At 39.8% G+C, this 22,153-nt stretch overlaps 1 protein-coding gene across 4 annotated transcripts in view; it reads left to right on the forward strand.

Annotated features, from left to right (window-relative positions):
- The first annotated feature begins 9 nt into the window (after nt 1–9).
- The window catches only part of UMAD1 (UBAP1-MVB12-associated (UMA) domain containing 1), a 68,507-nt gene continuing 46,363 nt past the window's right edge, over nt 10–22,153 (forward strand). For 2 of the 4 annotated variants that reach the window (XM_015281905.4, XM_015281903.4), the window contains exons 1-2: nt 10–135; nt 6,307–6,419. In XM_015281905.4, coding sequence (XP_015137391.1) covers nt 6,338–6,419 — 82 coding nt within the window. In that variant the 5' untranslated portion in view covers nt 10–135; nt 6,307–6,337. Of the gene's footprint in view, nt 727–4,255; nt 4,414–6,306; nt 6,420–22,153 lie in introns of those variants that run through there. The other 2 variants (XM_040696539.2, XM_015281904.3) reach the window with 2 other exon arrangements.

Genomic DNA, 22,153 nt, shown 5'->3' on the forward strand with positions numbered 1-22,153 from the left:
GGGGCGGAGCTTTCTCGCCGCCCGCCAATCGGCTCGGCGCTTTCCTATGACGTCACGGGAGCGCGCCGAGGCGGGGGGGGGGGGCCGCGGTGTCGCCTCAGGGAGCCGGAAGCGACGAGCGGCGGCGGCGGGCTGGTGGGTGACCGAGGGCTGAAGTGGGGGACGCGGCGATGGTGGGGGGAGAAGGTCGAGCTCTGGGAAAGCCGGCAGGGAAGCTTTGGGGTTCTTTGTCCTCCCGCTGGCCTGCCCGCCGCGGCCCGAGCCCTACCAGTTCTTGGCGATGTCCGCGCTGTCGCCTGACCCCTCTCCTTTTCTCCCCTCCCGTGCCGGCAGCCCTCCGCTCGCTTTGCAGGCAGTGTGCGCGCCGCTTGCTTGTCCCGCTGCCCTGCCCCGGCGCTGCGCAATCCCACCGCTTTTTCTTGCCCCGGGGAACAGCAGTCCTGCGTGCTGAGCGGCGCCGGCTGACTGACTGACTGACTGACTGAACGACTGACTGACTGACGCGAGGCAGAGTTGGCGCCGTGGCGGGGTGTGCTCCGTGAACGTCTCCGGTGTGCGGAACGTCCTTCTAATTTCCTTTCCCAAACCGCTGTCCTTAAGCGGAGGCCGTCCTCAGCGCTGTCATCTCCTCAGGGTCGCTCTGCTGCTCACCTCTCGGCGGTTGGTTTGCCAGAGATCCTTGTCACGTCAGCATCTCTTCAGAGCCGTAAAGGATGTCCCCTGAAGGTAGCGCAGGGTGCAGCAGCCTGCTGCAAAAGCGCTGCTCCTGCGGCTGTTGCGTCTGGTTGGAGCATCAGGATGATGCTATGCACTGTTGTCGGTAGCATTACAGCTCTATCGTGCTCGGTTGCCACCGGAGGTTTGCTGTTAGAGTTTGCAGAGAAAGAAATAGGCTTTCAGGCAAGTAGGTTATTGCACCTGGTGAAAGCCTGGCTTTCTGTTTGTCACCTTAATCATGGTGGTGGTTCTGTGATTCCACATCCTTGTGTGTTTTTTGTATGAGGGTAGCTGAGGTTGCGTTGGCACTGAGTAATTCAGGTCCTCTATGAGATCTTTGTCAATAAATATATATATATCTATATTTTAATCTCTTTATCAGTGTTTTAGGAAATGTATATCAGATTTCTGTTGACGCCTATCTTTGTGAAATCTTAGAATAGTGTGACTGAAGTTAGAGGCAGATAAAGAAAACCCATGACAAATCATTTCCTTCTTTCTCTCATCTTGCACAAGCCTTTATTAGGCCAGAAGCTTTTGAATCCTTTCGATGTCACAAGGAAATCTTTTTGACGTGCACGCTCTTGACTCTGAATTAGTTGGTTTCGTGGTATAAGTGGGCCATACAGGGCTGTGAACATGTTGCTCATTTTCTTGTTGCTAATTTAGCAGCCAGTCACAGCAAATGCTGACATAGGTGAGAGAATTGCTCTGATGCCCTCTTGTTTTCTCTTTCCGTGGGTTCTACAGCTTAGACAGCTGGATTTGAAATTATTCTATGATTCTGGTTCTTTGAAATCAGTCTTTGTATGTTTCCTGACCTCATTTCATCATTTATCTCAGTGCCAGTAATTTCATCACAGTTCTGCTTTGCTGTATTCCTGAGCATCTTTTTTTTTTCTTTTTTCTTTTTTGAACATTAAATTATCTTCTCGTGTTACCCGTGAGCATGCAGGAAAATGCTAAAAAGCATTGCTAAATAGGTTAGGATCCTTATATATACAAAAATCGTATTGGATATAACGGATTGGTTTGGCTCAAAGGTCTCCCATACCTCTTGTCAAAGCAGATTGACAAAGTGCACCAGGAATACATTAACCCCTGTGTGCAGCTCTGTAACTCATCGTTGCCCAGTGCCATATATGTTCTCAGAGCCTCACATCAAGACAAAATCTTTCTTGTAGTCTCACAGAATTGCTGTAGTTCACGGTTTATTACCTGCTAATGACTGAAGCAGTGCCCAAAGCGTTATTTTTAACTACCAACAATTGAGATTGGAGAAAGGAAAAATTATGTCCCCTTTTCTGTTGAGGGGGAAACAGGAGAAGGGAATTGCATATTCCTTCCGAGGGAGATTTTTATCTCTAGGCAGTGAATTCAATTTTCAGGTCTCCTATAGAAATAAAATTAAACCCATCTGGAAAGAGGAAAGTGGTGTGCTATATAGGAGGCATTACTGCAAGGAATGTGGCACTCTGAATAGTGGGTGCGTTGTCTCTGATTTTGTGCTGACAGCTTTGTAAAAGCCAAGAAGTCACGTGTTTTTCTCTCTAATGCATCCAAATTCCCAAACATCAAACTTAATTTTTTTTTTACTCTGAAATTGAATTTGTGCCGAAATTGGTCGTTCTCAGCTTTTGTGAAATGAAGCCTCATCTTATCTACGCGTAGTAAGACTCAGCCTGACTCTGCATGTGCTTAAACTGTGCTCTTATCTTCAAGAGCGCCCCTGTTTTCATTCAGCTCGGTGTTTCTTTGTTCTGTTTCTAACATGTAATTCAGGAAACTTAATGTCTGCGTTTCATACTGCTGGAGAGATTTGTGTTCGCTTTTGAAGTACCACAGTGGATAAAATTCTGAAGAGAGCAAAGACTGTGGGTATCGCAGTGCTGCCCATCCTTTTCCTATATATATGCCACACTTTATATGCCTCTGCTTTTTGTCTCTTTTCTTCTTTTTTTAAGCTCTTATGTAAAGTTTATCATTGTGTTGAGGGTGGATACTGAAAAAAGAGAAGTTGTTGAGGCAGACCTGAGGGCACTACAGGTTTACAGGGGAAAAAATGGGATATTCAGAAGACGCTTGCTTTCTGTCAGTGACGGGGGGGAAAATCCAGGCTGTGAAAGTGCTTGCAAAGCTAAGTTGGCTGTATCAAATTGTACTGCCCATCTTCTCTGAAGATGGGTCCACTGAGATGATCAGGGGGCTAAAGCACCTCTCCTCTGTGGGAAGGTTGAGGGAACTGGGCTTGTTTAGCTTAGAGAAGAGAAGGCTCTGGGGAGACCTCACTGTGGCCTTCCAATACTTGAAGGGAGCGTATAAACAGGAGGGGGTACGACTGTTTACAAGGGTGGATAGTGATAAAACCATTTCACCTTGTCCTAAATTGAAACAGGGGAGGTTTAGGTTAGATATTAGGAAGAAGTTTTTCACACAGAGGGTGGTGACACACTGGAACAGGTTGCCCAAGGAGGCTGTGGATGCCCCATCCCTGGAGGCATTGAAGGCCAGGCTGGATGTGGCTCTGGGCAGCCTGGCCTGGTGGTTTGGCGACCCTGCATGTAGCAGGGGGGTTGAAACTGGATGATCATTGTGGTCCTTTTCAACCCAGGCCATTCTATGTGAATTGAAATGCCTCCTGTCTCATTTGTTTGCTTGTTTTAAAGCACTGATGTTTACATGTGCAGGATTTAAAAGATAATAAACTCATATTTTCCTGCACAACTCTATTATGTAGACATTACGTATGCACTTAGTAAGATGCTTTACTTTGTGTGAGTAACAGTAAAGGGAGGTCACTGTTTGGAAGAGTTGAAAACTGTAAAATAATGCAGATCTCAGAGAGGAAAAAGAAGTGATTGGAGCAGCTGCAGCTCTGGCACCTTGGAGCGGCTGCCTGCAATTGGAGTCTCTACCAAAGCTACCTATGAGATTTTACACATCGACTTGATTTCACTTCTTGTTGTCGTGTGCTTGGGAAGAAGGTAAAACTGCATTTTAAACTGTTCCACAACTGCCTCTCCTTCATACATCACTGGAGCGGAAACCTGACTCTTGAGCATTGCAGCACAGGTTTCTACCACTTGAGCTATGGGACTGACAACCCTAATTGGTAGCAGGAGAAGACTTATTCCCTAAGGGCTAAAAAAGGAATATGCTGCTGGCGCCATGTGTTGAGCCTGGGTGTGGGGGGAAGGTAAGGAATAAAGGAGGCTATTAGGGGGGTTTGTGCTGTGTAATTTCCATGGGACAGGAATACCAGTATTGCACATGCTAAGGTAAGGAAATGCACACAAAAGAATAAAGTGCACATAAGTAACATTCATTTTTTTGTATGACTGCATACCTGAGGCTGGTTGGCTTGCTGTGTTCTTGCATGCATCAGTGTGGTTTATTTGACTGATAGAAATTCCACTGCGTCAGCATAAGCCCGCAGTAGCTGGCCGGCCTCTGGGCTGCTCTGCGTTTCACTCAGAGGTATCACTCCACGCTTTGAATCATTGCTGGTTTTGACCACATTCTATTTATATACCATTCTTGAAAGCCAATGCTTAAGCTTCATAAAGGACTCTGTATACTCTGCCCTGTGGAAGGATTTGATATGCTTGTAACGGCAGAGTGGGAGGCAGTTCATACGTGGTGAATAGTCAGGGCTGGTTGTGAAGAAAATTACTGCAGGTCACTGGGCAGGGCACAGTGAGTCTTGCTTGTGGGATCACAAATACTTGGGTGGGAAGGGAGGAATTTGAGCAAATAACTAATCTTTTTTTTTTTTTTAATTTTTAAATATAAATGCTAGCATTGTAGTTTTCTGTGTTTCACTCATAATGATTCTTTTGTTATTGACATTTAGTGTAAAATAATATTATCACTAGAGCAATCCTCTTTTCTTTAGATTTGACTCTTCCTGGATGTGTGTGTTAGGATTTATACATTGCTATTGGACTGTCAGCCCCTTCTCTATGCGTATCTTCAAGATAAGTCAAGATTCAGTACCTCAAACTCTGCTTCAGACTCAAAATTGCATTGTTTGACTTCACCTTTTTTGTTTTGGTACTTCAGTAGAGTAAAGCTTTATGTGCCTCTCTTTACCTTCACTTCTATTTGATGCAGCACTTCTTAGCCAGTCCATTCATACGCTGCTGCGTGGCTCAGTGTTTCCCAGGGTTCTACTTTGGCACTCAGGCCCTTCTTTGCCAGAGAGCTGGAGGTGAGCAGATGTCGGGCTGGCGGCTGCTGGGCAGTGCTGCTTTCCTCTTCCATTGTCACAGCTCTATAGATGGGAGCTGCTGTTCCTGGAGGGGGCAGTGAGAGTTGGTTGCTGCATTTGGTAGTGCACGTTATGTAGAAGATAGAAAGTGGTGCTGTACTGATAGTCCACTAAGTAAGCCAAATATGTAAATACATACTTTGTGTGGTTCTGTTGTTCAATTTTTGCTAGAGTAGGGCTTGCTAATGAAGCTTTTCTTATAACTTTTTGTGCTATTTATTTATTTTAAGGAATGATCCTTTCTTGATTCTACGTCTTAAAAGTTCAGAATAATTAGATAATCTTGGATAATAATCCATAATAATTTGGATGTTGTGTTGAGGGACATGGTTTAGCGGGAACCGTTGGTGAAGGGCGAATGGTTGGACTGGATGATCCTGTGGGTCTTTTCCTTGGTGATTCTATGATTCTAATCTATATAGGATATTTTTTGGTTTATCCAAATGTATGGTGTGCTTCATAGCTGGCCCATTTGGCTATCTTTTGGCTAATGCTTGGGAGGCTTTTCTAGATGAGTTCCTCCTCTTTGAGCTACTAAAATTGCTTCAAATCTTTCTTTCCTGAGAGAGATACTGAGCACAATCATTTACAGCTGACACTCTTATCCCTTTAAAGTTATGCTTTACCTGTTTTGTTCCAGCTGATGTGAAGTCATAGTTACAGTCTGTTTGGAAGGTTCTTATCATAGAATAGCTTATTGTTATGAAAAAGCTGCTTGATTGTATTGTGGTTTCTTTTAAGGGAATATTCCCAAGTGTTAAGCTGTATGTAAGACTATGAACTGGAAAAATGAGAATGGATGCTATGCTATTATTGTATATGTTTTTTATTTGTGCCTTGTAACTGATGCACAGACACTTAATATAGTGTAATTTACTTCAGTCATGTACTGCTGCATTATAAAACTGCATTTCCTGTAGGATCATGTTTTGGGCTTTAGGGTTTAAAACCTTGAGAACTAACTCTGGTGGGAAGATTTGTCTAACAACAACTCGAAAACACAAAAGAATATGGAAAGGTGCTTAATAAATGCTGAAGAGTTTTCTTCTTTCATTTTTCCGTTAGAAAGATAAGTTGTTGTTTGCTTTTTAATGGTTTTATTCCATTCCATAAAAAACCCTTTTGTAATTTAAACTTTTTGCCTATTGAAGTCAATTGCCATACCAACAAGGAGCTCTGTCTGACATGCAAATGTCTGATTTTTTTCAAATCTGTTAATAAAGTTCTAGCTGTAATATCATGTATTTGGGGTGGTATGAACTTTCTATGCTAAATTCTGCTATCTTGTATTTATTTGACATAAATTGTCTTCATTTTAGGTAACAAGGTAGAAGAAGAGAAAAAGAGACTATGTTCAGCTTCTTCCGAAAAGGTCAAGATTCAAAGAAAATTACAGTGCAAGAGAGAGAAGCAGATGGATTTGTTATTGTGGGTAAGTGATGCTTCTGTATGTAATGATTCTTATCGTCTTCGACATGTAAAAAGGTCTTTGAGATGCTTAGACCAAGAGAAAAGAGTTAAAAAAAAGCCATGCCAAAAATTACTCAGAATTCTTGCTTTTCCACAAGTAAGCCTACTGTGATACAGACTAAATAGCTAAAGCTTTATTTCTTCACATTATTTTTTGAATAGGTACAAACTCTTCTTCAAGAACATAGAAAATATGGTTTCTTATTTTCCCCTCATGTTTTAAACAATGATACGTTATTTCTTTTCAGAACAAGAAACCTCAGAGTTGCCACTTCTAACTTTATGGTTAGAGTTGCAGAGAGAATATCTTGTTACAGCTGTTAGCTTCCCTCCTTCTAATGTTATCCCCAAAGTCTTTTTATACCAGAAGGCAAGATGTGTCTGTATATTGCTAGTCACATAGTGAATGTAGATGTTCTGATTCAGAATATGACTTTTGATTAATTTGATGAAAACTAAGCAGTTTAGGATTTTCAAAATCTTTCTGATATTCAAAACTTAACCTGAAGTGTATTTGCCTGCGGTCAGGCTAAATCTGCACCTTTAACTAAGTTCTGTCACAGTTCTTTAGGATGGCTCAAGCACACAGGAGAAGCAGAATTTATTGCTGTAGTGCTGTAACTGATCCTTTTCTTTTTCCTCTTCTGAAAATTTGTATTTTTCTCCTTGTAAAAATGTCATCATCAGTGTTCAATTTCTGTTGCTCTGATTAACTGAGTTCTTTTCAGGAATCTTATAGGAATCTGTGTAAGTGGTATTTGAGCATTCTGACATCAGGAGAGCCTCTGAATTGTCAAAATCTAACAACGTGAGGCTACTGGAGCTCGTTCTTAGGATAACTTACTCATGTTCTTAAAACAAATATCCACAACTATCTACCAATTGTTAAAATAGATCCAGTTTCACATATATGACTGTGTTGTCATGTCAAACAGTTGTCTTCTACTGGGTTTTCTTAATATGGACTTGTCTACTCACCTTGGTTTTGATGACTAATTAAATAATTCTAGCACTTGCACTGTGGAAGGGTTAAAGGAGAGAGCACCATCATCCCCCAAAAGCTTAGAGACCAGGGTTCAAATTCTGCAACAGAGAGCTCTGCATGTAAAGTTTGCTTATCTGCCACAGCTGTTTACCCTAACTCTGTATTTAATTTAGCTTCATTCCTTTTTCTTGAAATACTGTCAGTGACTATTTTAAACTTTATTCCTATAAATCCGTATTAAAGTAATTTCTTAAATGTGAACTGAAGAACTATCAAGTATGCTTGAATCTTCTGTTATTTCTGTTTACTATTTTTTTTCTTTCTTGGATAGCAGTTAATTTTGCAGGCTGTGATGAGATAGCATATTGTCTTTTCATCCAAACTTTTACTTGGCAGAAGAGTTACTGCCAGTCTTGTCAGTGGAGCGTATCACAGTCCTGCTGGTCAGAAGCAGTTGCAGAATCATAGGCCAGCACCGAAGTAGACACTTATGTAGAAGTTTTGTCTAGGAGTAGTTATTCTCCTACTTTGTTTTTTATTGCTTGGATGGGAGGTATTGAAACTTTTCAAAATGAGATGTAAAGCATTCTGGAACACCAGTACTGAAGTCTTTAGCTAATCTTAGTAGTAATTATAGGATAGCTGTTCTTAGGACTGCATCTTCAGGTTATAAGTGTGAATGCTGCCTTAGGCAGTGAACAAACAGTCTTAAAAGGGGGTCAGAGCTAAATGTTGTGTGTTTCAGGTTGGTTTTTTAACCCAGTCTTTCATTTGGAGTGTGTAAGGAAAAAAAAACCTTGTTCACTAATACTTTGTGGAGAAGGGAGGAAGCGTTTTGTTTCTCTTTCACGGAGAGAAAAAAAAGAAGAGAAAAAAATACATCTTCAGAGAATGCTTGCTTCTGATTTCCACTGTTGCAGTCAGGAGAAGCTTGCCTGTCACAAATCCTTCTCAAGGTTTTTCATACCATGCACCATTAATGAGGGCATTCAGGAATCCTACTAAAAGTCTCAAAAAGACCTATCAAGAAATAATCAAATTGCAGTTTATTTGCAGAATGAGTTCCCTTCTACCATCCATTTGGATTATTCTTGGTAGCTATTTGGAAGAAGGCACATTAATGCTAGTGTGTTGGTTTTGCACACAGCTAAAAATCTCCCATCAGTTAACAAAGATGCATGTGATCTGTAGTTCTAATCTCTGTCAAAAATCAGGAATTGAAAAATCAAGGTAGCGGTGCTGTTTTCATGTGTGTTTGGCAAGCACGTCAGAAACTCTGCAAACACTGTTCTCAGAGATATGGTTTGAATTTTGGGTGGTCCTGTGTGGACCCCTGTATGTGCTCTTCAAAAACGACTGCTCAGTGTTCATTTTGTTTTCATGTATATTTTAAAATGCTGATGTGCAGGGTCTTGACTACTCTTCCAGCAAATCTGAAATAAGCCAGGTGTGCAGGAGCAGCAAGGGCAGCTGTACCCCAAGGCAGGTGAACCTGAAGCAGAAGGAAGGTGACACGAGGACAGGCCCAGGCAGAGACCTCAGCACTCAGGGGCACAGTCCTACGCTGCCTGAGTAAGGAGAGCAGGTCTGGTGGCAGTGACCGAGCTCAGCCTTAACAGGCTTAATCAGGAAGTCTTCTGTGATGAAGATATGAAAAAGTCAAATGATCAACACCAGTCAGTCTTTAGTTTTGGAAATCTTGGCTCTGTTTTTCTGAAGAGCAGTACATGTATCATTCCCCCCACCATCCATTTCTGTGTTCCCATTAATGTACTGTACATACAGATATTCTTTAGGGCGCTTTTTGGTGTAGAAGAACTGGATAAATTGTGTCATGAATTCAGGGACACCTGATTGTTTCCTGACTTGTAAATACATCTTAAAATAAAAATACAAATCCACAGTTTTTAAATCCTCAAGAACTAAGAATGTTATGAAAAGGAAATATAATATACTGGCTCTTCCAAATCAAAGGACTGCATCCCTACTGCTTTTTTAGTGCAATTCAAATCACTTTTGCCTTTTCTCTTGTGTGCATGTACCTCAAAGAGGAGATGCACCAAGAGATCTGTAAGACCTTAGTGTAGCTGCTGCTGGTTTTTTTTTTTTCTATGACTTGAATCCTGTGAATCTTTACACTGTTTTGTCATTAATATTTAAGGAGCTTTTAGTGGTGCTAGTAAGAAAGACTGGAATGCTGCAGTGTTTTAAAATAATATGCTGTTACGTTTAAGAAATACACAAGGCTTTGTGCCCATTGGAGAAAAGAAGGTTTCAGTGTCCTTTTATTTTCTGCATCAGTGGGTTTAAGTTACTTTTTTGTGTGTGTGTTTGTTACTCTTAGCATTAGTTAGTGTTTGTGTAGCTATTTCCCACCCTGCAGTTTTCCAGTAGCCAAGCTGCCATTTCATTTTCTTGTGAAGGTTTAAAAATATATAATGCTAACTTTGTGACAATCTGAGATTTTGGAGAAATCTAATATTTCTTTTGTCTAAAGAACATATGTGTTAGCCTATGCCAATGTAAGTAAATGTTATGGTCCATGCCATGCTGTATTAACACTGTTGAGGAGCGTGTGTTGATTATATTAAGTGACCCGTTTCTTGAATCACTGCTTTCTGGATTCTATGCTGAAAAAAAGAGGTAGCAGCTCATCTGGGCACTGAATTTTTCAGTCAGAGTTGACTGAAGAAGGAGGGGGAGAATTCAGAAAGAGGAGAAACAGCCCTCTCCTGTTACTGATCTTTAGTTGCATAAGGAGGTAATGGCTACCCTTCATTCAGTAATGAAGTCAAACTAATCCTCTTGGGTACTAATTTTAAACAAAAACAAACTGCATTTTTCAGTAGTACCACTAGATGGTGATTTCTCTTGTATATGGTAGTTGTAGTGCTTTTCTCTGTCTCCTTCATATGCCCACACACACAGACACACAGAAAGTCGAGTAATAGTAATTATCAGTACACCATTTTATTAGACTGTAGGTTTTCATCAGATGTATAAAAAGCTTTTTAAAGCCTAATATCAAATTTATAATGGCATTCCAGTCTAATAAAAATAATGAAGCCTGAAATGTTGACAGCATGTATCTAGATGTTGGCTTGTAATTCTTTCCAAGCTGATCTGTTGAGGCCCATGTGGGACCTAAATAACACAAAGAAGTAAATTTGCATATTTTACAGCAGGGGGAAAAACAGAATGCAAAAACATGAATAATTAGGAGCACAAGCTTCATGCTATATTAATACTGTTGAAAAGCATGTGTTGATTGTATTCTGAAAGCCAGTAGTGATTTGGTTGAGTGAACCCAGTCAGCATCTCTTATGCAGATTAAAGGAACTGGGTTACAGAACAACTGAAATTCATTGTTTCGCTGTATAAGTAGGTATATTTCTCAAAGGAAATATTCTTTTTTTCTTAGGTTTTGTACAGTACTGGAAATCTTTCTTTTTTTTTAATGTTTCATCAAAGTGTGGATTTCTTTTGACAGAGCATTTTTAATTGCTTATTTGCTTACATACCTCCAGATTTTAAAATAGTTATCTCAGCCACGAGTCGGATGTTAGAATTTTTAGCACTTTAGTATACATGACCTATTTTCATTTCATTACATTTCTGTCTTTAATGCTTTCTTAGGCCTGAGCCCCAGAAAACACATTCATGACATATTGTATCTTATTAAAACTTACATTTGCAAAAAAAAGTCTTTCTGTAAATGACTTAAATTTACAAAAATGCCCTTTCTTAAATGTTTCTATGCAGGCAAATTTTGAATCATTGTGTTGGCTTGTACTGATTTAAAGGTAGGTTATTTAACCTACTTTTTATGATAAACGTCTATTTAAAACAACATTAAAACAGTGCTTTTTTTATTGATGGTTAGGCTACATACTGTCTTGGCCCCCAAAATGCTAAAGACTTGTTTTGTTCAAATTTTATAGCAGTTTTAATTCTGGAGTGGATAAAATAAGGTTTAAATATTTGCCAGTGTATTAGAGATCGTTATTTTGGAGCTTTAAGGTAGATCAAAAATGCACAGAATGAAGCATTTTTACTCAATCTTTTAAGCACATATTTTTAAGTTGCATAACCAAAGGAGGAAAATGGTAAAACGTACTGATCTCTTTAGAAATTGATGTAATTGTAAGAGGTTAAAGAGGCATCTGGCAAAAGGTTGTTTTGAGGTCACACATGCATCTGACAGTTTGCTGCCAGCCCTCTAAGAAAATATTGGTTGGAGTTGCATTCCTGTTTTTCATATTAACTGCCTTCCAAGCTGATGTATAATAGTCACTGTCTACGGGTACCCGTCTCCAAAATGCTCCTGAGAGGTTTCATCCTACTGATATTAAAGCTTTTGTAAATAGCGATGGAAATAGAATGCACTGATGAAGAAAATCCATTTTTTTTTTTCTCTTTTTCTTCCCCCCTCCTGATTTATTTTTCTTAATCCCCCTCTCCCCCACTAGAAACTTCTCTGGAAAGATCAAGGCATTCCTTGGATGTGATTGTTCTGCAATGATGTATTTGCATGGACATTGTAGTATTCTTTAACATTTGTTTATAGTATTCTGACTGTTGTTGACACCTGAGTTTGGACAGCTTTACTCCCATATGTAGTGCCTCAGTCAGTTGGTCTGTAATGCATTCTTAAAGCAAATTGTGGTTGGAATATAAGAAATAAAAATAATGGCTGCTTAGAATAGCAAAAAGTAATGAGGGAGCCTATAAACAGGAGAGGAGTCAACAAGGGGATGTGGTTTTAAGTTGGAGGAGGGAAAAGTTATGTCGGATGTCAGGGGGAGGTTCTTTACTACGAGAGTGGTGAGGTGCTGGAACAGACTGCTCACAGAGGCTGTGGATGCCCCGTCCCTGGAGGTGTTCAAGGCCAGGTTGGATGGGGCCCTGGGCAACGTGGTCTAGCATTAAATGTAGAGGTTGGTGGCTCTGCCTGTGGTGGGGGAGGGTTGGAGATTTATGATCCTTGAGGTGCCTTCCAACCCGGGCCACTCTGTGATTCTGTAAGGTAAAAGTAGGGATGTTCAAATGTTGACAGTAAACTTTGTTTTCCAACTTATAGTGGTCATTAAATCTCTTCTAGGAGAAAAAAGTTCTTTGCTTTATGATGCAAAGGAAATTTTTGAAGATAGATAGGAAAATCAGACTTGTGCTAAAAAAGCTGTAAGATGAACTTACAGCCAGGGCTAACTGAAAAACAGAGTGGTGGAAAACATCTTCCAGGAGTCAAAGTTGCTGACCTGAATTTATCATTTGCCAGGATAAAGTCAGTCTTTTAGAAATTTACAGCATAGTTAGAACATCTTTCTTTCCAAATGGAACCCTCGTCATTAGTGTCTGTAGTCACTGCCTGTCTGGTGGAAGTCATTCAGCCTGACACAGATGTTAATCACCGTTAATTTTCTGCGAAGGAAATGTTACGTCGAGCTGATTTTACACACATCCCTCCCTTTGCACTTCAGTGTTATGTCTTCTGCTTTTGCCATAACGCATCTTTGGTGCTTGCCAAAAATACGGCGTGCTTTCTGATCGCTGCTCGAGCAGCTGAATGATCTTCAGGTTTTTCATGCGCTTCCCCCCTATAAATTAGGGGTACAGGATGTCAGTTCCGCAGTTATTCTGTCCTTATTTTATGGTGGATGGGTGACTGTGATCACTTCACTCTTTTCTTTTTTTTTTTAACTTTGTCTATGAGAATGAGTACAAACTGGAGATGGAGCTTGAAGTAGTACTATCAACTGTGAGAGTGTCTTTTGGTTTGCTTTGATGGGGGTGGGGGGTGTCTTTGTTTCTTTTTTCTTCCAATTGCCTCCAGATTAATGACCAAGTCTTTAAGCATCTGACTACCATTAAATATGTACAATAAACTCGCTTCTTTTTCAGTTGAAAGCAGGCAAACTTCCTTAAAATGATTCAGAGTCTCAGAGCTTTTCCTTAGGGGAGTGGGGGGCAGGGAGGGGATTTGGTCTGTTAGACCGTATCATTGTAAAGCTCACTTTACTGAGACCTGTACAGACATGCAGTTGTTCAGGAGCTCGAGCTCATAGGTTTGCTATTTCAGGGTGAATAAGGGAGAGGAACAACTTAGAACCCATAGGATTAATTTCTATTCTTCTTTCAGTTTTTATTTTTTTTTTCCCTTTTCTTGAAGGGAGGGAATGGGAATTCAGTTATTCCTTTGCTGCTTTATTATTTATTTATTTTTAAGGGAACCTGCCTGAATTTCTCCTGAATAATTTCAAGTTTAAGTCTTGCAGTGGTGGAACACTGTGTCTAAGGAAGATTTGCTTCATAAAAGCATTAGCACAGCTATTGTAGAAAGCAGTCAGTATTATATTTTAAAAGATGGATGTTAAATACACATACCAGTGCACCCTTCATTTGGATAGGGAACTGGATATAAACTTCAGCTGTATGTACTGGCTATGAACTTATAAAAGTTTACTCCTACTTTACTGCTCTGTAAACCGGAGCTGAGAACCAGGAACAAACCATATGCAGTTTCCAACTTGAGCATTGCATTATGCAAAATTAGGGAAGGACGATCCAAGAAAGTGAATTCAGCATCTCTGAAATCCAGTTCTCAATATGCTTTGAGCATATTTGCCTAAGATGACCCACTAGCAAAGGAGAAAGCTTGTATTCTTGGTATGCTCTGGAGCTGAATTGTCAGAGTCAAAGCGCTTTATGTCAAGCATATCTGTCTACTTGATTCAAAACCAAAACCTGAAGTTACAGAATGTTCTTCTTGAAATGCATACTTGTGCTTATTGGAGCGTTCATCCAAGAAGTAGGAGACCTCAAAATCTAGTTCTGCATAGGCTTAGCACATCTTCTAGCATTGCAGTGTGAAACAGTCCAGTTGGAAGGACCACTGCTGTTTACTTTGGCTGCACAGTGATTCTACTCCAATAATGTAAGATATATGAGCTTCTGTTATACTGCATTAATCATTGAACTGCAGTGACCTTGGAGTAAGGAAACTGGAATACTGGTGTCTACTCCCTACCCTGTGTCTGTTGTACTTTTTGATTTTTTTGTTTTCTTTAATGGAGATGATTAAAAATAAACAAATAGCACAAAGAGACATGTGCTTACTACCAACTCGTAAGCATTACATTTGATGGTTTAACTCTGTTCCAGGCACCTTTTCCTTTCTGTGTGAATACCAGATCCAGCTTCAAATGGAAGGGAGAAAGGTGTCCTGAGTGTGAGCATAGCTGACTGGGAGGGCTCTTGTGATGGATAGGAGCTGGAATATCTTCAGGCTGCAGAGCCCAAAGCTCATGCTCATTGCATCTTGAGTGCGCTGTTTAGAAGAAGAAGGGGAGAAGGTGGGATTTGCTCTGATTTCCCATTTTTCTTTTCTTGAGAAGGTATCCATTGTGCTTGGAGCATGCTACATGGGAAGGCAGGAGTTAAGCTGCTTCCCACTCAGATCCGGGATGCTTGTTTTCGTGTGCAGAAGCTACAGCTAATGAATTTAGATCCCTAATGCATTTTGTGGCTTCTGAGACAGCTGCTTTTTTAGATTATTGTTTTGGATATGCCTTTCCAGACATCATACTCATTCTAATCTTCTCGTTGATAGCAAAATATGTGTACTGTGTGAAGATAATGAGCCATGGTTGGTTATAATATGCTTTTCATTTTAAATAGTATTAAACTGCAGTCAAATTCTAGACTCGCAGATCTTTGCTATTAGATTAAATTAACATTTTAGAAATATTAAGAAAATTTTAGGAGAAAGAAGGGGGAGAACTTTTAAGCAAAATAATTGCATATCACCCAGAAGTATGATCCTCAACTAGTCACAGCTGTGAACACATTTATTATCCATCAAAGCTTGGTTAAAATAAGCCCTGCTCTCTTGCTGGGAGGTGTGTAGCAGGCACTGCTTCCAAGCAGCAGAGTTCCTCTCTGCTCCCTCTGCCACTGGCTCTGTGACCCAACCAGCATGGACCTTCCTCCTCTCCATGGGCGCTGGAGCTGACAACACTAGCTTGTAAAGAAGAGGGGTCATCTCTAGTGTTTAAATAAGAAAATAAGGAAATAAAAGCTGTCCAGCACATTCTGATTCTGTGTTTGTTCTGAAGAAATTATTGAGAACCTCAGAATGTAAAATGTTTAATAAACGTTATTCCTCTACATATTGCTTTTTGAAACTTGGAGCACGCAGTACTGCTGTGGAAGTTGTTTTTAAATGTAATCAGGCTTCCTTGCATTAATAAAGGATCTCTACTGTGCCTGCCGGATATTGTCCTGGTACTTTTTACTGGCTAAGCAATGCAAGCTCACAGTAAGCAGCAGGTACATTAAGTACAAATAATTTTCATCTCCCTATCTTACGCATTTACCTTCCTAGCAGCTACCCTTGAAAAATAAAGGCTTCCCTTTCTAGCCTCTCGATTTGGTGAATCAACTCAAAGCTAAAAATGTTCTCTGTTGTTCTGTGTTCTGATTTCAGAAGGTGTGGTATGTGTTAAGTGTTGTCTGCTATCTTTCTTCTCCCGCACCCTCCTTTGGTTCCAGTGGAACTTTTGAATCCTCTGCTCCCTGTGGGTTTATATTTTTCTAAGTCATCAGCACATTCCTGGCAGCATAAGACATCTGTTTGCTTATGTTCTGTACCTAAAGTCAATGAACTTAATGAGCAGAGAATGAATTATGAAGTTAAGACCTTTCTGGTGAGAATGTGTCCCAGTACTTTTGATCTAGGCTCTGAAGATCGAGCTTAAAGGGCCTCTTACTTTAAAACCTCTCTTTCCACTCCACTGCTGATGACTTTCTCAAATATAGTCTCTATTATCTTTGTCAAATGGAGAGCAACCCACAATTAATTATGTTGTCTGTTTGTGTGACTTAAAATAGCGTAAGTACTCTTATGTGATGTTTGGAGCATTGAGGGCCAGTGTATCAAGCTAATGTGTCAGGCAGGAGTCCTGTGTCTTCTTCCCCTTTTGAAAGAACTGAGCCGTGCACTGTACCAATATGCTGCAAGCAGATGATAGTTGGTTTACTGTTGAGTTGTTGGCTGACTCTTAGTTTTACTCTGGGTATGTCTCAGATAGTTTTTGTTGCTGTTAAACCACTCAGAAGAACAGAACTGGTGTTGAAATAAACAGAAAGATTGTTTTTTAAGAGAGTGTATTCCTCAAGGTAATTAAACAGATCAATATAATATAAAGTGCACCCGGAAGTAATCTTCAAGCCAGAATAGACCATGATGTGGATCTTGTCCGTCTTTCTTCCCTCCGCCACACCCAGCACTTCTAACTGGGATGCTGTATTCTGAATTGTAAATTGAATCACCTGTAGGAGGCCTAGTAGTGTGGTACAACAGGCAAATATTCAGAATAAGTAATGGCACCCTCAGTGCTTTAGAAACATGCAAAATGCTAGTCAAGCAGAGGCAGAAATGTCCCAAAGTGCCAGTTGTTTAAATCCTGTCTACTTCGGTGTATTTCTAGCTTCTGATGTATTTATTATAGATGTCTAAAAGAGTCTTAGATTTTATACTTGAAGACAAAAACCTATCCAAAGGACAGTATATGACCTATATGTATATAAGTTGCACTTCTTAGGTTCTACTGGCATGCTAGTTAATACACAATGATTTTCCTTCTTAAATGGAGTCATGAGTTGATATCTTATTTGTACTTACTGTGCGCCGCAAAGCTAAGCATGATGGGCTTTTCTCTGAGAGATCTGTTAAGAAGCTTAGGTACAGTTTGTACATTTCCTTGAAATGTTAAAGGTGTGCGTGTTGAGGGTCGTGTCTGTGGCCTTCTTTTCCAAGTTGGCTTTATATGCAGTTATTTTATTTGGTAGAACTCTTGAGGTTCTCAGTGGTGACAACAAACCACAGTACAGTCATGGTTGAAACATTTGGATGTTCTGTATCTTGATGTTAATTTTAACATAGCTGTATTGAATAACTATAGCTTGAGTAAATATAATTTGAATAAACACTGTTCTGGATGTTAGAGATTTTGTTATGTTTTGTTTATAGTAAACTGACTATCTGGTTATGTTTTTTTCCCCCTAAATTCTGGCTGTATTTTAGCATGGGAGAGATAATTCTTGCCTTTATTTTCCTGTTTTATAAAATTCAAAGGAAATACTACACTGTGGAATTGATTCTTATGGAGCATTACTAAAACTTTGCTGCATGTGTACCACCTGCTTCTCAACAAAATATTTCTAGTGAGCCATATGTATATGATTTTCAGTTGCCAATCTGAGTTTAATGTACTATTTTCATAACAGTGAATTGAAGAAATAGTCTAAATTAAAATATGCATATGCACTGGAGATGGATTCAGTACAGTATTAAAAGCTGAAAAGATTCAAAGGTAAACTCAAAAGTAATGAAGCTAAATAGAGGTCCACATTTCAGACTTGCTGCTGTGAGATCTTCCAGGGGAGATCCTCAAACAGTCAAATAATTTGTAAGCAGAGGAGCAAAAGACTGAAAAAGATGAAATATCTGGTCCAATGTCACACCACCATTTCTTTCTGGTGTTCACCATAGGCATACTAGGATGTAGTGAGGTGTTTTAGTATCTTCCACAATCATGGCTTCTTGACAAACAGGAATGTCAGAATATTAAATATTGTATATGATGGAACCACTGGAATTGAATTCTTTCTAAATGCTTTGGAACATGAGAAGAAATGTGAAAGGACCAAGTATGGCTTTAATTTACTCTTGAACTAACCAATTTCAGGTGGCCTGTCACTAGATTAGTTTGTCTGTGTAAATTAGAATGCCCTCTTGACCCTAAAGCTAACAAATTTTAAAATGAATAGGTAGACAGGTAGAAAAAGCACAACTTACCAAAGACATGATGCAAACTATTACCTATCCCTGTTCAGAATTCGGCTTCTGTTGTTCGGAAGACTTAAATCTTAGAGAAACCAAGAGCTGTTGGCTGGGTTCCAGACGTTCGGGGGAAACGATGTGTTATACAAACTCTGCTTTACAGCTTCTTTTAATTAAAAAATACAAAACAACTTCATGATGCCAACAATTTATTTTGTATCCAAGTGCTTTCACTGAAATAAATGTTTTACCAATGTTAAAATCTAATTCTTAAGAAAATGAGTGTAGTCATTAGTAGTTTCTGTATGTGAATATGTTCCATAGAAATATGTGATTATCCATACAAACTGCTATCTGTAAAATTTGGTCACAGTAAAGTTTTCTTTCCCAGTGTAAACTGAAAGCAATATTAAGTTTATATACTAGTATGATTCAGTACTATTTTCTGCATTAGATGTAAGTTGAAAGTTGATGCCATCTACTTTGTATGCAGCTGTCTGCATTTTCAATATAGGAGGAAATACCATCAGTTCAGCGTGACTGGATTACTATAAATAGTTGCAGAAAATACCTCCATTATGTTTTCACATTTATGTCATATGTCTTACTCTTTAAAAATCAGTGTGATGTAATGAAAGCTGAGTGTTACATATTTATTTAAATCAATTTAAGTTATGACACTGAGTGGTGCCCATACTTGAGAAAAATACGTAGCAGGCATTACTTTCCTCTTTATTTTCATGGAAACGACAACAGATACAAAGAGCACAACAACACTGCTTGACAGAGCTAATTCTCAGCTACGAAACACTCTTTTTCAACACAATCAGTGCCATTAGCTGTGCATTTTTGTCAGCGATGAACAAGAGCCTGCATGCTGCACTCATGAACATCTGCACCAGTAGAAGTGACCCACTGTCTTGCTGTCTCCACTGCTGGAAAGCAACACCCACCGCCTCACTGTGCTCGCATCCACTATTTGGTCTCCATCAACATTCAGCAAGCATTAATGAATGCCAGTGGGTGCCATTTTTTTCACATGGAGAAATTCAGTTCCACACCTTTGCTTTGTACTCACGTCAGACGCCATTTTGTCAGACTGCCCCTCTGCTGCCCTCTGTCACAGCCTTACTGCCATACCACTGACATCTGCCTCTGATGTCATGGACCAACAGAATAAAATAGGAGGCGTTACTTTCAGAGCAGTCCTTGTGGTACCAAAATAAAGTAGATCTTATCCAAAAGAATTGGGCATGTTTTGCTCATTGGTTTTTAAGGAGGAAAATAATTTACCACGGATCAGTCACAAAGGAATATGATATATTCTTGGGCTAAAAGCATAAGTGATTTTGGGAACTAAATAGTACATTTCCTTGTTGACAGGAAAAACTATACATTGCATATTTGTTTTTATTTCCAATGAAAGCTAATTAGATATAAATTAAAAAAAACAAAAAACTTTTACAGTATTTCTATCTTAATACTCATTCCTAAATGAAAAAGTTGAAATTCTAAGTAGAACAGTTATGCTTTCTAAATGTATCATCATCTAGTAAATCATTAGCTTGCCTGCTTTCATCTAGGTATGAAAATTATGTATTTTGTCAGTCACACAAGTGCAGTCTACAGTAATAAACAATGCATAATGGCTCTGAAAGGAAAAACCCCTTTCACAATAGCTGGTAGCTGCATTACGAGGAAAACTGAAAAAGCCTGGTCTTCTCTGGCTTTGTTCCTCACTAGCCTTAGCTCATTTCTCTCTTCTTTTTTTCTTTTTTCTTGCTTCATTTCATTCCTTTAATTCCCCCTTCAGAGCGATCCTTTAAGTTTGGTCTTACAGCTTGTTGAGAGGTGGGCTAGTCTGAAATCACGCAGCCACCAATGCAGCTCAAGAGCTGGTTTTGGATAAGTCCAGCAAAGTGCTTGGCCTTGGGCTGCTGGTGGGCAACAGCGGCTTGAGAGGCTGCTTCAATCACATAGCCCTTCCTTGTGTTGAGCTGGGTTAGCAGCTCTATTCTTGAGACTTCCCTGGAGCTTAATTGGTACAGCAATCATAAAATTATTAATGAGTAACAAAGAACACAAGCCACACAACTGTGAAAACCTATGGGTTTTTTTTGTACCTGTGAAAGGCTATTGTTATTTCTGAAGTAACTTTTTCTTTTAGGAGCAGTTTTTGACTTGTCAAAACCTTTTCATTCGTTGTAGGTGTAGAAATTGTGTGTCGTTCTGGTATAGACAGCTTCTGTTGGCTCTGCTGACAAAAGCTTAATACTATTGTCAGCTGGGGAAGATTGATGGACTTTTCCTTCATTGTCCTTCATTGTACATGCTTCAGTTGATGAGTATCCTGTAGCATTTGCACAATACTAGAAACACAGTACTTTGGCATCTTTCAGAGAATATACGAGTAAGTCTATTAGGAGTTCTGGTTCTGTTTACTCTCCTGTGTTATCGATCCAGATCTCATATCTACACTAATAGTGGACATTATTTTATACCTTGTTCAAGTCAATCCTGTCCATACATAAACTGAACTCAGTCTAACAGTGCCACAGCAGGTAAGTTTGAAGAAATCTATGTACTTGTTAAAATAATTGTTCTGCATGTTCAGCACACGCGTGGGTTCCAGAAAAAGAGAGCTACCCCATTCCTCTTGGCAGCCTGCTGACCGTGCTGATGTCTCAGAACCTGCTCACTTCTGATGGTCTTGTTGGTTTTGCCAATTGGTGAATTGAGGGCAAAGATTTTGTAATAACTGGAAGATGAGTGGAGTTAGGTTGATTCTAGAGGACTTCTCCTCTAGAAGAGGACTTCCCTGGTGGAGCAGATCCCCTTCTCTGTATGTAGTCCACCAGGGGGAGATGAACACCAAAATTTGCAAGAAGAGCACATTAGCAGGTTTGGCTAGGTCAGCCCTTTTACATCTTGAGTACAATACCTTATTGCCACTCACTTATATGTGTCAGAACCAAGATGTGAAGCTGTGGATTGTTCCTGAGAAGCAAAGAGCAAGGCCATGGCTGCGTTTTTCAGCTTTTTATTGCTGTATATTTGGCCTTGTAAAATCTCGTAGGAAAGAGAGTAATAGTGATACTGCTGTGGATTTTCTTAAGTGTTTCTTCCTGACTGGCCTGTGGCTTTTGCAGTCGATTTAACTTACCCCTAGGTTATCTGTGTGGTAAGTCCAGATAGATTCGAGTTCATTTTGGAGGCAGGTTTTCTGTACGTGAGACTTCCATACTTATTAAAATGCAACAGTGTTGGAACTGTGCTTGAGCTGCTGCCCTGCTGAGAGCAAGGTTTGGATTACCTTGGCACAATGACACAGTAGTGGAGCTACCTGGTCCAAGTGGGGGTTGCCTTGACTCCTGCCTGTGTAGAAAGGTTTGCAGAGGAGCTTGTCTGCCAGCACATAGCTTTATCGGCACATCCTCAGACTCAAGGGCAAATGTGTAACTCATTTGTGTCTGGAAACCAGGTGGTTTCAAAGACTTTTGAGATGACAGGGTTCTTTGGGTTCATAAGACCAGTAGAACGTAAAAAACCTTGATTTATGACTAGTAACTGCTACAAAATTTGTACTGTACCTTACTTTATAGTGTCAGTCCAGTAAGATATAACACAGGGAGGCTGTATTTGAACTGCAGGTCACATGTCTTACAATCATTTGAGTATGTTCAAAGAAAGGAACTCATATTAAATGCCTTTTTTGGACATCAAACCCCCAATTCAAACCTGCTGATTTAGTAACACAATCACTTAAATCTCTTGTCAACCATTATCATTTTCCCAATAGAGATTATTTTTAGTGAAGCATTTTGATTGAAAGTGGGAGCTTTCCTTAATGCTTGATATTTAACTCAGA

Source organism: Gallus gallus, chromosome 2, assembly GCF_016699485.2.
Source record: "Gallus gallus isolate bGalGal1 chromosome 2, bGalGal1.mat.broiler.GRCg7b, whole genome shotgun sequence".
Classification (NCBI taxonomy): domain Eukaryota; kingdom Metazoa; phylum Chordata; class Aves; order Galliformes; family Phasianidae; genus Gallus; species Gallus gallus.